Source organism: Equus przewalskii, chromosome 6, assembly GCF_037783145.1.
Source record: "Equus przewalskii isolate Varuska chromosome 6, EquPr2, whole genome shotgun sequence".
NCBI classification, from domain to species: domain Eukaryota; kingdom Metazoa; phylum Chordata; class Mammalia; order Perissodactyla; family Equidae; genus Equus; species Equus przewalskii.
This window is the reverse complement of record NC_091836.1, coordinates 30,552,370-30,567,362: the sequence shown is the minus strand read 5'-3', so window position 1 is coordinate 30,567,362 and position 14,993 is coordinate 30,552,370. Positions and strand designations below refer to the sequence as shown.

Sequence of the window (14,993 nt, the reverse complement as noted above, 5' to 3'; positions counted from 1 at the left end):
CCGCTCCAGTCTGGGTGACTCAGAGAGATGCTTGCCCAGAAGGGACCAGAGGCCCACAGTGCTGCTGGAGCATCCTCCCATTTCCATCAGCAGCAAGTGCCCCTCTCGCCCTGTGAGTGAAGAATCATACTCTTAACAGACATTTACGAAATAACGATGACCACAATCACATTTGAAAACATGGTAGGAATAGAGACCACTCAGAATTTAATATGAGATCGCTCTGGATCGACTGAGGACACAGTTCCTCTTTATTAAACCGTCTACGATCCACTTAAACGGAGATGCTCACAGAATGGAATGAACTAATTACAATGATGCCAGAGCTGTATCTAGGGGAAGAGCACGCAGCCAGGAAAACACAAATGCCACAGGTAGTTTACAAGGAATTTGGCAATACAATTAGGTGTGGTTTTCTTTTTTATAATTACAAAACTTTTTCTTCAAATAAATACACCTCAATCACATAGAAAAAAATGATACAATAGCCTTATAAATGAGAAAGAAACCAATATACCTCCAAAAACAGTAGGTTTAGAATGGTCTATGCATAACCAAAATGCTTCAGGATGGTGTTCCCATCTTGAGTGGCAATCAAAGAACCAGACACATTTCTCATTATACATGTGTATCCTGTACAGAGTCCAAGAATAGTTGAACAGCTACAAAATTCCAAATTTTTGTGTAATGGCAGCTAATTGGTACTGGGAAAACATTTGTAAGAACTGATTGTATATTAGGTTTGACTACTCATCACTATAATTTTAAACCTACATACACTGAACATAATATTATATGTATTTAAAAATCAGGTTATTTCTTCTGTATTTAAAGGCCATTTTTTTCATCCCCTTGAATTTTTGTTATAGCTAGTCACTTTCCTAGGAAAATTCAATATTTTGAAGTATTAAAGAGAAGCAAATCCAATTTTAATCCTATGTTTAAACATGAAAAGCATCTGCCCTCACCTATAAAATATCCCCCATCACCTTTGTAAAGTGAATATTAACCTAAATAGATGTTAAATCGCTCTTTTCCCCACCCTCCTCCGCCAGTTTCATCTCTCCTAGCAAGGCAGGCAACCGACTAACGCCTCTTCGTTCTCACACGTGTGCGGGACTTCAATTTAAATGCAAATAACCCTGCGCCTCATTATCTGAGAAGTTCGTGCAGACACAGTACAGTTGTGACTGTGCCTGTGAAAATTAAAGGCTGTTCATCTGTATTCTAACACACACATCACTTAGAGTAAATTCAAAAGAGCAATTCATCACTGCTTGCAAATTAAACACTGGAGTTGCGGAGTGCCTAGGTTTCGGAGGAATGCCTCCCTTTTTGCTACACAGGGACGCCTTTCTGCAAAGGCAATGAGATAGGAACTTCTCTTTACTGTAGCTCTTCAATTAGTTCCCAATGACACTAGGTAATTGAAATAAAAGACTTCGTTTAATACGAACACAGCTAGTTGAGTGGAAAAGATACATTGATGGCAATGCTAAGCACAGCTGGATGACAATCTACGTGTATTCCAAACACCACTGACAGGAAAATGACCGCATCGGCCTAAAATGCAAGAAAATTATCAACAATGATTTACCAAACCGACATCACTCCAGAAGATTTTTTTTATTTTTATTTTTATTTTTTGCAAAATCGTCTTTCAAATATAAGGTTATTTTAAAATAATTCTTTGGTTAAAGTATAATTCAAATAAAAAGTAGAAACTCCTCCAAGCCTTTCACTATAGGGTGAAGAATACCCCCCCTCTTTCAGCCATCAGATGGCCATTTAATCAGCCATTCAGATTCTATGAATCTAAATGTAATGGAAACACTGTATTCTGAACTCCATACTGGGGTGAAGCAATAAGCTCCTAGCTACCAATGCAGCGATGGAGAAGAGAGCCCGGGAAATTGAACCCCCTAGCTTGTGCATTAAAATGTGCCAATTATTCTAGTCCACAGAGGAATAGATGTGGCATTTTAAAATCACCGAAACCAAAGTCCTATCTATGAATAATACTGGGGCATTAGCAGATTGACGTGGCACTTGTACAAGCAGCAAACTGCTTCAGACTTTCAATCCCAGATTAAATCTTTTAGTTAATTTCATCTCAGTTTATTTCAGGTAATTTTCTACAATAAAAAAATTCCTCTCTACAAGAAACCATTTGGTTCCTCTTATCTGGCATTTCCTTCCTTCCTTCCTTCCTTCCCTCCTCTCTTCCTTTCTTCCTTCTTTCTCCCCTATACCCCTTCCCCCACCAATATTTGTTCTTAATAGGCATCAGCCTCAGATCCAAAAGAACTAGCCTGAACTTCACTTGGAATATCAACCTAGAATTTTTGGATGAATATGAAATCATGTGATATAGCTGTCTGTTCCTTTAATTACACAGAAATTCAACATGACTTCCAAAGAATTTCCTCAGTTGGAGTCCAAGCTTAGTTTTTAAGGAGGTGAAAAGAGGATTTAATATGAATTCAGATCATTCAGGCCATTTTAATAAACAATCCGGATAATTAAAGCAGAGGAATAAACTGTTTTATTCAGGGTTTTCCACCTAAATTATTCAGAAAATTATTTCAGATCTCTGCCTCCTTTTGCTCATATAGACAGCAGCCTAAGTCTCTGTCCATATTAGACGAAGGACAATGGATTGTACCCCAGCTAAGCTGCTCTATCAGGTCACCATAGGACTAAGACAACTGAGAGGGAGGGAGAGGCTAACCTATTTGAACTTTCTTCTGTACACACTGCTACAGTTTTCACAGAAATCGGATGAGAGCTTCCAGCATTATTCTGAGCGCTGAAAGTCCAGGAATATTTGTGGAGAACCACTAAACATTATAGATCTGATTAAACAGTGGATTCACTTCACTATAGATAAAAGAATGAATGGCAGTGACATTACATTAGCTGTAATGTGATTTTTCTCTTAAAACTTTTAATGGGAATATTTCTCCCATTTTAAGGTTGAAACCTGTGTATTACTCAATGATGTCAGCACAGAGTTATTTCTGTACTCAGAAGCTGGATCAATGTTTGTGCAATGCTATGCTAGAAGAAATCAATATTTGATTCTTCAAATGTAAAATTCATGACATATTTCTTTGACTTAAAAAACCCCAACTAGAATCCTCTTGCTGATTAGTATACATAGCCAGCATCCTTTCACTTCCTCTTCTTTTCAGGGATCATCAAATTCTAGTTTCAAATAGGAGCACAGATCCATTTTTATATGCCATATGTTTTATGTATCTGGGTTTTGAAGCTTATTCAATGCTACAATGTATACTGATTTGTTTTACACTAATGTTCCCTTTAAATGGCTGGGATTTCATTTTGCACACATATTCTACACAGTGAAGGATTCCATACCAGACCATTGTCTGTAGCTGTCAACAGTCAGCTAGTCACACAATTAAACAGACATTGATAACTGATGTTTTTGGTTTGATTGTCACTGATTTTTCTTTTAAATTAACTGCCTCTAAATTCAGGAAGTAGGTATGATAAGAGACCACAGGATGTAGCTCTCTCAACTCTCCTCGAGTAGCCCTACCTGCATATTTTAAATTATCGTAGAAAAACAAACACACAAATAAAAACGACAGCACAAGCAGCAGTGCAGTCGTGACTGTTATCATTTCAATTAGTTCCCTGACATCATTATACATCCCTGGTACAGCTGATGCATTTGTGGATGTTCTGTGGTGACTGACACGTACTGTAAGTGTACAACGACCTCACCCTTGGTATGGTTTGTAAAGATGTCCATATTGCACAAGAATGAGCTTCTTGCTAACTCAAATAATGCATCTAACATACATCCTTTCAAAATGTCAACATCCTTAACTAGTTAACATAGCCCAGCCTCTAGGGGCAAAGACGAGCAAATCATGGTGATTTTGAAGTGCTGTGGCTCGTTAGGCTACAACACACATGATTCCAGGTCACTTTCTATTTTGCAAATTCTTTGCTCCTACAACTGAATATTTCACACATTTATCTTCCTCCTGAGTATCCAAAAGTGCTTTGTCTCCCCATTTCACACATAGAAGCAAGGGGGAAAGGCTGTAGCAAAAAGCCGGAGCCAGCTGCTCTAGAGAAAATGTGGCGGTATCAGGGTAAACGGTAGCGTCTTCAAGCAGGTGTCGAGCCAGCAGCATTGGTGTATATGGGTCACCTTGAGGGTAGAATTCGATGTGTAACCTAAGAACAACTCGCTGTGGGGGCATGTTTTCTAGTAACCTTAAAAGAATTCTTCAGCTTGGCTTTGCCTAACTGGAACATGGAGTTCAAAAGAAAATCCCCTCACCAAACTGGCAGCTCAGTGTCTCCCCAGCTGGATTCTGGACGTGCTCCTTCCTCAGAATGGGCTGGCAGCTCCCTTTGGGAGGACTCAGGCTCCTTAGCCATGCATAGATGGAAGGAAGAGCACATTCTCTGCTGTGGCAGGTGCCTTGATTTCGGAAGACAATTCTCGAAAGCCTTGTTAAGAGTCCAGAGAGAATGCATTTTATCCCTGAATCAAGTCTTTCTCTCATTCACACAGTCTCATTAGAAGAGCTTTAAAGCATGAAAGGAAATATGCTCAATTATTCTGAGCTGTCCGCTTAGAATGTGGTGCAGAATTTTCCACTGTTACTAAAACACATGAAAAGACACTTCTCCCAAAGGCTTTCTAAAGCCTTCTCTTCTCGATCACTGTGTGGTTTATTCTTGCAGCAAGGTCTCTCTCCAGTTGAAGCCCCCAGTTGGTCCATGAGTAAGAGGAAGGATGGGTGGGTCCGTCAGCTGCCATATTCCAGTTTCTCCTAATTCTTCACAGGAACAAAACCCCAAATATGGGATCTGAAGTAAGAGTAGTAAAAAAAAGGGAAAATAGAAAGCAGGTTTAATGCTTTAACTTCTGTCTAGACACAAAGATCTTCAGGTGTCCCTTGAGAGTAAGGACTATCCATAGGAATTAATAGGGACTTTGCAGACATGCAGCCCCTCCCACAATCAATAAAGAAAATTAAATGGATAAAACTGATAAATGAGAGGGGTGCGTATCTACGTTGTAAGAGGATTCATCGGGATTCATCAAATACGGAGCTCCCCCAGTACAACTGAGTCCTTGTTTATAGATTCCTTCTTAATAGCATGGGAGAAAAGAGGAGATCATATATAAAGCAAAGGTGCTGAGATTTAGTTCCTAATTACAAGTCAAGCTAAAAATGACGCTCAAACATTTCTGAACTTATACTTGGACAGTGGGAAAGATTATTCAATTTTTAAAAATTCATTTCATTCAGTCTCACCTTTTTTTTGCATGTGTATCTGTAATATTCAAAGCTGAAGCTGTGCCCTTCCTAACGTCAGCGTCAGGGCGTTTCAAAACTTATTTTTGCGTGTGTGTCCTGAGCTGCATTTATAACCAGGGCAAAAATCTCTGCCCTCAAGCAGCTTACAGAGTAATGGGAAGGAGAGACGCATAAATAAGCTTTTAAAAAATGAGAAAAGAACTACAATTGAGTTTGAATGAGCTTCTCCAGGGACAGATAAAGGAAGCATATAAGTCAGCCTGGAGGGAAGTGTGTGGGAGGGCGGCTGACGGGAAAACTGATTCCACAGGCCAGAGAAGGAAAAATCCAGATGTGTCGGTCAGCCTCCTGGGTATTCTGTCTCGCTGCCTGTTCCTGGGTTTGCCTTTCAGCCTGATCATTTGAATCACTGCTTCCTTCGGCCTACCAGCTATCTGACAGTTCTCATAGCTGCACTGTCAGATGCTGTGTTTCAGCCTTCTCACCCGTCTTCATCCAACCCACGGTCGTTCAAGGAAATCCAGACAATTTCCCTATAATTCTTAGCTACATCATAAATTTCGGCTCTTAGAAACTAGAACTAGCTCAAACATATCTTCGTCTCTTACACAAGGCCTAATAAAGTGTCTTAAACAGAGTACCACTCAATACATCTTGGTCCATTGAATCAATAAATGCATCTTCCCAGCTCAGAGTAAACTGGTGCTTCAAAGAATTCAGCTACCAGCCGATCACTGAACTGTTCTAAAACTGTTGGGCCCACAGGTCCCTGACACGCAGCTAGGAATTACCTTTCGGACCATCTGTACAAAGTCCTTGGAGTTCTGAGGTGACAGGCCCTGAAGCTGGCAGGTGCACGCTTCAAGGGAAGATGCGTGGGCCACAATCAGGATGTTATTTCCTGGGGGAGAAAAGCAAGGAAGACCGTTTCTATAAAGGCACATGTAAATTTTATAAATACTGGAAGCCAAGTGTTCTTGGGAAGGACAAACATCCTCAAGAAGGAGACAATGCGGCCAAGCAATATTTTGAAAATACTTTGTACAGTGAAGGAAGCCTAATGTCATTACAAAACCCCACAAAACCCTTTTAATCTTAAAATAATTATAGATTCACAGTTTACAAATACATATATATGATTACATATTATATATGCCATATATAGTACAATATGTATATACACAAACATACATATACACATATTATATATCTACACATAGTATATACACTATATATACATATACACACACACCAGGGAGGTCCTTCGCACCCTTCACCAGTCCCCCCGACCCCCCAAGGGTGACATCTTGCCTAACTACAGGAAATGGACACTGGTACAATCCACATAGCTTATTTAGATCTCACTAGGTTTACCCAATTCTGTCACATGTGTAACTTTTTGTAAACACCATCACAATCAAGATGCAAAATGGATTTATGTCTACAGGGCTCTCTGCTACTCCTTCTAATATAGTTTTCAGTGTTGCCACAGTAGAACCATGAGCACCTGAGACTTTCTCATCCTCATAGGAGGGCGCCCTGGAGTGGTAATGGAGCGAGTGGCTTATGAGTGAAAACTGAAAGGTGGCAATCACCCATCATACTGTTGACCAGGGTTATCCACTGTAAACATTTTGTTGTATATAATTCCAGTCTTTGCTTTATGAAGATAAATATTTTAACTTGAAAAAAAAAGCGATGGGAATATGCAAACTCTTTTGTAATCTGCCCTTTTCACTAAAAAATTTATAATAAACAGTCAGTCCTACATTATTATTAAATATTTGAGTTCAATGTTTATAAAATTCAATAGCGAACAGACTTGAGTCTTATAGAACACTGCTCTTGGTGGTAGCAGAGATGGTAGGTGTGTTTGTGTGTGGGTGTCCATGCTCCTGGATCAAATTATAGGCAAATAGTGTTATGCTAAAGAACTTCTGGGAAATTGTAGCAAAGAACTTCCTTCACAGGGACCAAGATAAATAGCTGTAAGGCAGAATTCTAAGTTATTTTGTGCAGTAAGTAAGTCTGGTGTATTCCCATGGAATAGCTACCATTTTAGGTACTCAAGAGAATATTACAAATTCAACATTAAAGTATCTATAAGAGAGTCTGGAAATATTGTTCTTTGCGGTTAAGCAAGTGTGCCAAAGCAGGTTGAAACTTCTTGAATAGCCTATTAACCAAGATGGAGAAATGATCACATATTTAAATATGGAATCCAAAATAATACCACCTACCTTTACTTTTACATTCACTTATTATTTCTTTTGTTACTTGGAAACTTCTACTGATATAAGTGTCATAGGATTCTGAAACCACTAATTTGCTGACTGGAATGTGAGGTCTGTAATAGAAAAACCAACAAAAGCAATGAAAACGTTTTCATCTCACGATACAGCAATGATACTACTCTAAATTTTTAAGACCTTTCTAAAGTTCCTGTATTTCTGTTTATCCATTTCCCTAGAAAGGATGGAGGTATAGGGAGGAGTATTTCCACCATACAGAAGTAGGGTTGAAAGGTAGAGAATGCACAAAAATAAAGGCTACGTGTGCATGGTGTCAGAATGAGCAGCTGAAAAATGAACCACTCAGTGCAGGTTTCTCTCGCAGGATAACTCCTCAGCAGTTTGATTAATTTTACTGACCATCAGTCTTAGGTCACATAGCTGACAGGAAGCAGAGCAGAGGTTGGATCGCTTTCTCTAGGTAGATCACCAGAGGTTTCCCAGGCCTCTCTTCCATAGCCTTATACATGATAAGCTGAAAGGATAGGTTTTATCTATTTATTTATTTTTTTCAGCTTTTTGGGGATATAACTGACATATAACATTATATAAGTTTAAGGTGTACAACGTATTGATTTGATACGCTTATATATTGTAAAATGATTACCACCATAGCGTTAGCCAACACCTCCATCACTCACATAATTATCATTTTTTTTGTGGTGAGAACAGTTAAGATCTACTCTCCTACAACTTTCAAATATATGATACTTAACACATAATACGGTATTATTAACTATAATCACCATGCTGTACGTATATAGACATATCAAATCAATCCCCAGAACTTATTCATCTTGTAACTGGAAGTTTGCACCCTTTGACCAATATCTCCCCATTCACCACCCCCCAAGTCCCTGGTAACCACCACTCTACTGTCTGTTTCTCTGAGTTGAGCTTTTTCAGATTCCATATATAAGTCATAGTATGTGCAGGTATCTCTTCGAGATCCTCTTTTCATTTTCTTTGGATATATACCCAGAAGTGGGATGGCTGGATCATATGGTAGTTCTATTTTTAATTTTTTGAGGAAACTGCATACTGTTTTCCATAGTGGCTGCACCAATTTACATTCCCACCAACACTGTACAAGGGTTCCCTTTTGTGCACATGCTTTATAACACTTGTTATCTGTTGACTTTTTGATAATAGCCATTCTAACAGATGTGAGGTCATATCTCGTTGTGGTTTTGATTTGCACTTCCCTGATGGTTAGTGCTGTTGAGCATCTTTTCATGTACTTGTTGGCCATTTATATGTCTTCTTGGAAAAAATATTCATTTCCTCTGCCCATTGTTTAATTAGATTGTTTGGGTCCTTTTTGTTTGTTTGTTTTTTTTTTTTACTATTGAGTTGTATGAGTTCTTTATATATTTTGGATGTTAACTCCTTATCAGATATATGATTTGCAAATATTTTCTCCTATTCTGTACGTTTTCTTTTCATTTTGTTGATTGTTTCTTTTCCTGTGCAGAAGCTTTTTAGTTTGACGTAGTCCACTTGTTGATTTTGTCTTTTGTTACTTGTGCTTTGGTGTCATATTCAAAAAATTATTGCCAAGACCAATGTCAAGGAGCTTTTTCTTTGTTTTCTTCTAAGAGTTTTATGATTTCAATTCTTATGTTTAAGTCTTGAAAATTTTGAGTTCATTTTTGTGAGTGGTGTAAGATAGAGGTCCAATTTCATTCTTCTGCACATGGTTATCCAGTTTTCTCAGCAATGTTTATTGAAGAGACTATCCTTTCCCCATTGAGTATTCTTGGCTCCCTTGTCTTTTATTAGTAGACTGTATATTATTTAACTATATATTCAAGGGTTTATTTCTGGGCTCTCCATTCTGTTCCATTTATCTGTATCTATTTTTATGCCCGTGCCATACTGTTTTGATTACTGTAGCTTTGTAGTATAGTTTGAAATCAGGAGGTGTGATGCCTCGTACTTTGTTGTTCTTTGTCAGGTTTACTTTGGCTATTCAGGATCTTTTGCGGTTTCAAGGAAAGTTTGGGATTATTTTTTCTGTTTCTGTGAAAAACGCCACTGGAATTTTGATAGGGAGTTTAATCTATAGATGGCTTTGGGCAGTAGGGATATTTTAACAATATTAATTCCTCTAATCCATGAGCAGGGGATATCTTTCCATTTGTTTGTGTCTTCTTCAATTTCTCTCATCAAAGTCTTCAGTGTACAGATCTTTTACTTCCTTTGTTAAACTTATTCCTAAGTATTTTGTTTTTGATGCTATTGTGAATAGGATTGTTTTCCTTTCTTTTCATATATGTTATTGTTAGTGGATAGAAACACAACTGATTTCTGTATGTTGACATTGTGTCCTGCAGCTTTACTGAATTTATTTATTAGTTCTGACAGTTTTATGGTGGAGTTTTTAGGATTTTCTACATATGAGGTCATATTATCTACAAACAAAGACAATTTAATTGCCTCCTTTCCAATTTGGATGCCTTTTACTTCTTTTCCTTGCCTGACTTCTCTGGCTGGGACTTCCAGCACTATGTTAAATAGGAGTGGTGAGAGTGAGCATCCTTGTCTTGTTCCTGATCTCAGAGGAGAAGCTTTCAACCTTTCACCATTGAGTAGGATGTTAGCTGTGGGCTTATCGTATATGGCCTTTATTATGTTGAAATATTTTCCTTCTATATTCTTTTTACTGAGTGTTTTCATCAAGAAAGGATAGTGTATTTTGTCAAGTGCTTTTTCTCATCTATTGAGATGATCATATGATTTTTATCTTTCACTCTACTAATGTGGTATATCATATTTATTGATTTCATGTTGAGCCATCCTTGCATCTCAGGGATAAATCCCATTTGCTCATAGTGTATGATCCTTTTAATGTGCTATTGATTTCAATTTGCTAATATTTTGTCGAGAATTTTTGCATCCATATTCATCAGGAATATTGGTCTTTCTTGTAGTGTCCCTATCTTGCTTTGGTGTGAGGGTAATGCTGGCCTCACAAAATGAGCTGGGAAGTTGTAAGGATAGGTTTTAAAAGCAGATGTTAGGTGCGTTGGATTTCTGAGCTTAAAAAATCTTCACCAGTCTTTCTTTTTCTTTCTCTCTTATTTTGAACACAGATCACACAACTAGCACTAGGAAGAGCCCAGGGAACATAAAGATGAAGATAACCCAATTTCTCTGCTTGAGGAGCTCTCAGTGTGTGGTTGAGGCGAGTAGGCTGTTGATGTAAGTGATAATTATGACACAGTGTACAAGGCGTATAAGAGGATGATCAAAGCAGGGTCCTCCCATCCTGGTGACCCTACATGTCTTCAATCCCAGTCACTTCTGCCTGCTTCTACCTCCCTTTACTATTTAGCATTTCTGGTCTATGAGGTGTTTATCTTGTTTTTGAATACAACTATTCATATTTTCTGTTTTTCTGTTTCGTGTTTTAGCTGCATAGTGGATGGAGGTGGTAGTGAGTTCTGAAAGTGAGTTCACACGGCATCTTGATCAGAATACATTACTGCTGCTGCTGCTACTACTATTACAAAGATTTACCGAGAGGTTCCCACGTGTCAGGCTCTGTGCAAAGTGCCCTACTTGCATTCCTTGAATATAGCCCTCCTAGCAATGCTTTTACAAATTGTGACTTTATGGATGACAAAACTAAGGCTCTGAAAGGCTACAGATGACTTGCCTATGATTACACATTAGCAACTCTTACACCCTCAATTTAAACTTGGATCTGAGATCAATGCCTGTAAACTTATCTTCCACTTTGAATGACTTTTGATAGTATCTTCCTCAAGACTGGCCTTCTGTGCACTTGGGTTTTCTGTTCAGAGAGAAAGGATGTCGTTCCATTTGAAGGAAACCTGCCCTCATCTAAACAACATTCTCTCAGCAAGTATACTTCTCCTAGGAAACAACCTTCTGAATCTCATAGCACCCTGGGAGATAGGGAGGGACATGAATCACCACTTGTGAGGGATGTACCTTGTTGTTCTGGAGCAAACTCTTCCTCCTCACCCCCACCTCTCATCCACTTCTACTACCACTTGTGTCATCTGCTCTCCTAGGAGCCCCACACCCACTGTGACTAAAGGTCTCTTTGTATGGCCCAGGGAGTCAGTTTAGGGGTGAGACCACGTTGTGATGTATGAGGTTTGTGTAAGTGAAGAGCAGGTAGATGCTGGGATCCAGTTCTTCCTGGTCAGTTCTTGCCTTTAGCAGTTCTTGCCTTGAAGTTGAACCTATGAATGGCTTCCATGTGTGAACCAGTCCTGATGGGGATGGGACAGAGAAAACCTCTCTCACCCCTGTCAGCAGCACACATCATGCTTCCAGCCACACCTGCAGGACCTATGTGCTGTACTCAGAGTCAGGTGGCCTCCAACCACCAACTAGACTGGGAATCCAGCGCTCAGGATGCTCGGGCAGCATCCCCGGAACAGTCTTCTCCTGGTACACTCTCTACTCCCCAGCCTGGTCCAGGCTGTATATCAGGCTTCTGCTATGAGCCCCACCACAAAGTTTGATTTGTTGCCCCTCTAATCCTCCAGATCCATGCACCACCCCACCCCACCATCCCCAGTCAGGGCCCTGTTCTGAACCCCATCCAACAGTGTAGATTTTGTTTTTTGCTCCCTTGCTTCTCCCAGCCCAGCTCCCTAATAATCCAGCAGCTTTCTGCACCCAGCTCCCAGGCTGAGTCTTGCTGCCTGTGGATGACACTTGGATATGAGTCACTAGCCTGGTTAGTTTCCCTTAACCTGGCTTCCAGTCCCACCTCCCTCTTGTTCCAAGGTGACAGTGCTCTTTAAGTGTGCTAGCTTGACTTACAGTACCCTGTCAGTCCTTCCTCCTGTGCCCATCACTATGTTTCTTGAATCATTGGGGTACCACTACTTGCTTCAAAATGACTGCCCCCTTGGCACAATTAATTTCAGAGAGAATTTAACTCCAGGGGCTGTGCCTCTCACATACTTTGTTGTTGACTTTCATAATTGATGTATAGAATTAGACACTTTATTTTTTTTCCCTTCAAACACAAAATGGTTGAATTGAATTTTGATTTTTTTGTAGAGGAGAAGAAAATCTCGACTAAGGACCACGTCCTGACCCCCAGGCTCCTGGCATTCATCCATCTGCTAGTACTGCTGGTGGGCTGTGTGGTCTGTGTGTGCCTGGGTGTGTGCCTGCATGTGCATCGAAAGGCTCAGATAGAATGATCTGGAGACCTTTGACCTTTGTAAATCAGCTTGGGAAGAATTGCAGGATGCATTGAAGGGGGAAACTGAAGATATAGTTGGCTCAGGTTGGCCTGGGAGGGGCTGGTGATGAGTGAGAAAAGTCATTTCTTCAATGTTGGCAGCAGCTCATCCTCCTTCCAGGCCAGAGGGATGATGGCCGTTGGCATGGGGACAACAATTTATTGCTGTTTCTACCAAAGAACAGAAACACAGTGGACATAGAGTGGCTAGGACAAAATGTAAAGCATATTAGTAAGGGATATGATTGATTAATTTAATTTTATTTTGGAGGAATGCTAACCCTTTAAAGCAAGAAGAAGTAGCACACATTAATTAATTTATGGGGTTATCAGAGGTCTTATTTGCAGAGCAGGAAAATGAGTATGGAAAAAGAGATATTTTCTTCTACCTTAGCCAGAAACTCACATTGCTTCATTTGTGGTTTGGATGGGTAATTGAAACAAAAGATTAAGGGATATCACAAGCAAGAAAGCTCTGCTTATATTGGTCACTTGTTCCAAATTCTCCCCTAAGAAACATGAAGTTAACTCCCCACTACAATGGTTATGAATTAACTGTCCCTCCTCAAGAACATTTTACAAATGCCTGAGTGGATTTTTGATCGTTAACGTAACTATATTATCATCGGTCAATTCTTAATTGTTTACATGTGGATTATTTACCTGTGAGCTATCTACAAACAGTGCTTTTTAACCCCAGCACAGACAGTCTGGTCTCACAGAAAAAGCAAAGGAGTAGGAATGAGGAAACTAAAGCAGATTACACAGTGCCTGGCATGCCAACAACAAGCAAGTGGGGCCGGCCCCGTGGCCGAGGGGTTAAGTTCACGCACTCCGCTTTGGTGGCCCAGGGTTTCGCTGGTTCAGATCCTGGGCGCGGACATGGCACTGCTCATCAGGCCACATTGAGGCGGCGTCCCACATACCACAAATAGAGGGACCTACAACTAAAATATACAACTATGTACTGGGGGGATTTGGGGAGAAAGAACAGAAAAAAAAAAAAAAGGAAGAAGATTGGCAACAAGTGTTAGCTCAGGTGCCAATCTAAAAAAAAACAAGCAAGAAAGGCTAGTTATTATTGTCATATGTGGCCACTAAATGGATAGCTTTCAGCAAGCCGCTTGCACTCTGTTATGTAGAAAAGTGGCTTGCCTACATTCTGGGGTTATGGTAATAATAAATGAAGACAGAGAATTAAGAATGCTTTGAAAAATTACAAATGCCAATCCAAGGCGAGACATTGTCATTTCCCTTCTCTCCCCCCAGCCTTCTGGATCTGCATCATTAGCTGGTGCACGCTCCTGGAATCAAAGTGGTTTTATTATTCACTGAAAGAAATATAATAAAGTCAGGAAGTTCCGATGTGCGTGGGGGGATATAATCCAAACTAATGCTAACTAAAGGGAATGCTGGCTTTCTCCAGGTTTTTTTTTTTTCAGTGAATTATTTTGACCAGTAATTTTCTTTTCTTTTCTTTTTTTAGCTGAGTTCATAATAGTTTACATCAATGCGAAATTTCAGTTGTACATTATTTCTTGACTGTTACCACATAAGTGTTCCCCTTCACCCCGTGTGCCCACCCCCCACCCAGGCTTTCCCAGTTTTGGTCTTTCAAGTCATAGCTTGACTTCCACCAATATAAACAACTGCCTGAGGGCTAAGTCTGGTCCTTCATGTCCTTAATCAGCCTGGCCTGGTGTGAAAAGCACTTCCACATGGGCCTCAGGACACAGTGAGTTCAGAGGGTTACCTGTAGGTTGTATCAACACTCAGGTTGGCTGCAGCTAACTCTGATGGAGGTATCCACGCAGGTAACGTGTTCCCAGCAACCCATTTTGTCCACTCAAATAAGCCCGGCTCTACACGGATCTTCAAGTGATTTTCTTGTTGTAAACCTTAGAGGTGAAATAAAATGAAGATGAAGGACATGCACAATGCTCTCAGTGGAAAAGTAAGGTAGAGGCCAAATTGCTATAAAAATTCTGGTAAATCTCCTATTCTCTTTCTTACCAGATGCTATATAAGCAAAAGAAGGTGGAAGCATGTGGGTTTGGACACAGGTTTTTAATTTTTGTGTGTTACAAACATACGAGTTTAATACTATGGCCACAGCACCAGGATGTCTACTGGCTTTAAGTGGTATCTGATTTA

General features: G+C 39.8%; 1 protein-coding gene across 5 annotated transcripts in view; it reads right to left on the bottom strand.

Moving 5' to 3' along the window:
- Positions 1-206: 206 nt before the first annotated feature.
- UBASH3B (ubiquitin associated and SH3 domain containing B) overlaps positions 207-14,993 on the bottom strand; it is a 134,512-nt gene continuing 119,725 nt past the window's right edge. For 2 of the 5 annotated variants that reach the window (XM_008518404.2, XM_070623327.1), the window contains exons 11-14: positions 14,593-14,737; positions 7,553-7,659; positions 6,104-6,213; positions 207-4,857 (exon numbers count right to left, since the gene is read on the bottom strand). In XM_008518404.2, the coding sequence (XP_008516626.1) occupies positions 4,720-4,857; positions 6,104-6,213; positions 7,553-7,659; positions 14,593-14,737 (500 nt within the window). In that variant the 3' untranslated portion in view covers positions 207-4,719. Of the gene's footprint in view, positions 4,858-6,103; positions 6,214-7,552; positions 7,660-12,916; positions 14,144-14,592; positions 14,738-14,993 lie in introns of those variants that run through there. The other 3 variants (XM_070623330.1, XM_070623328.1, XM_070623329.1) reach the window with 3 other exon arrangements.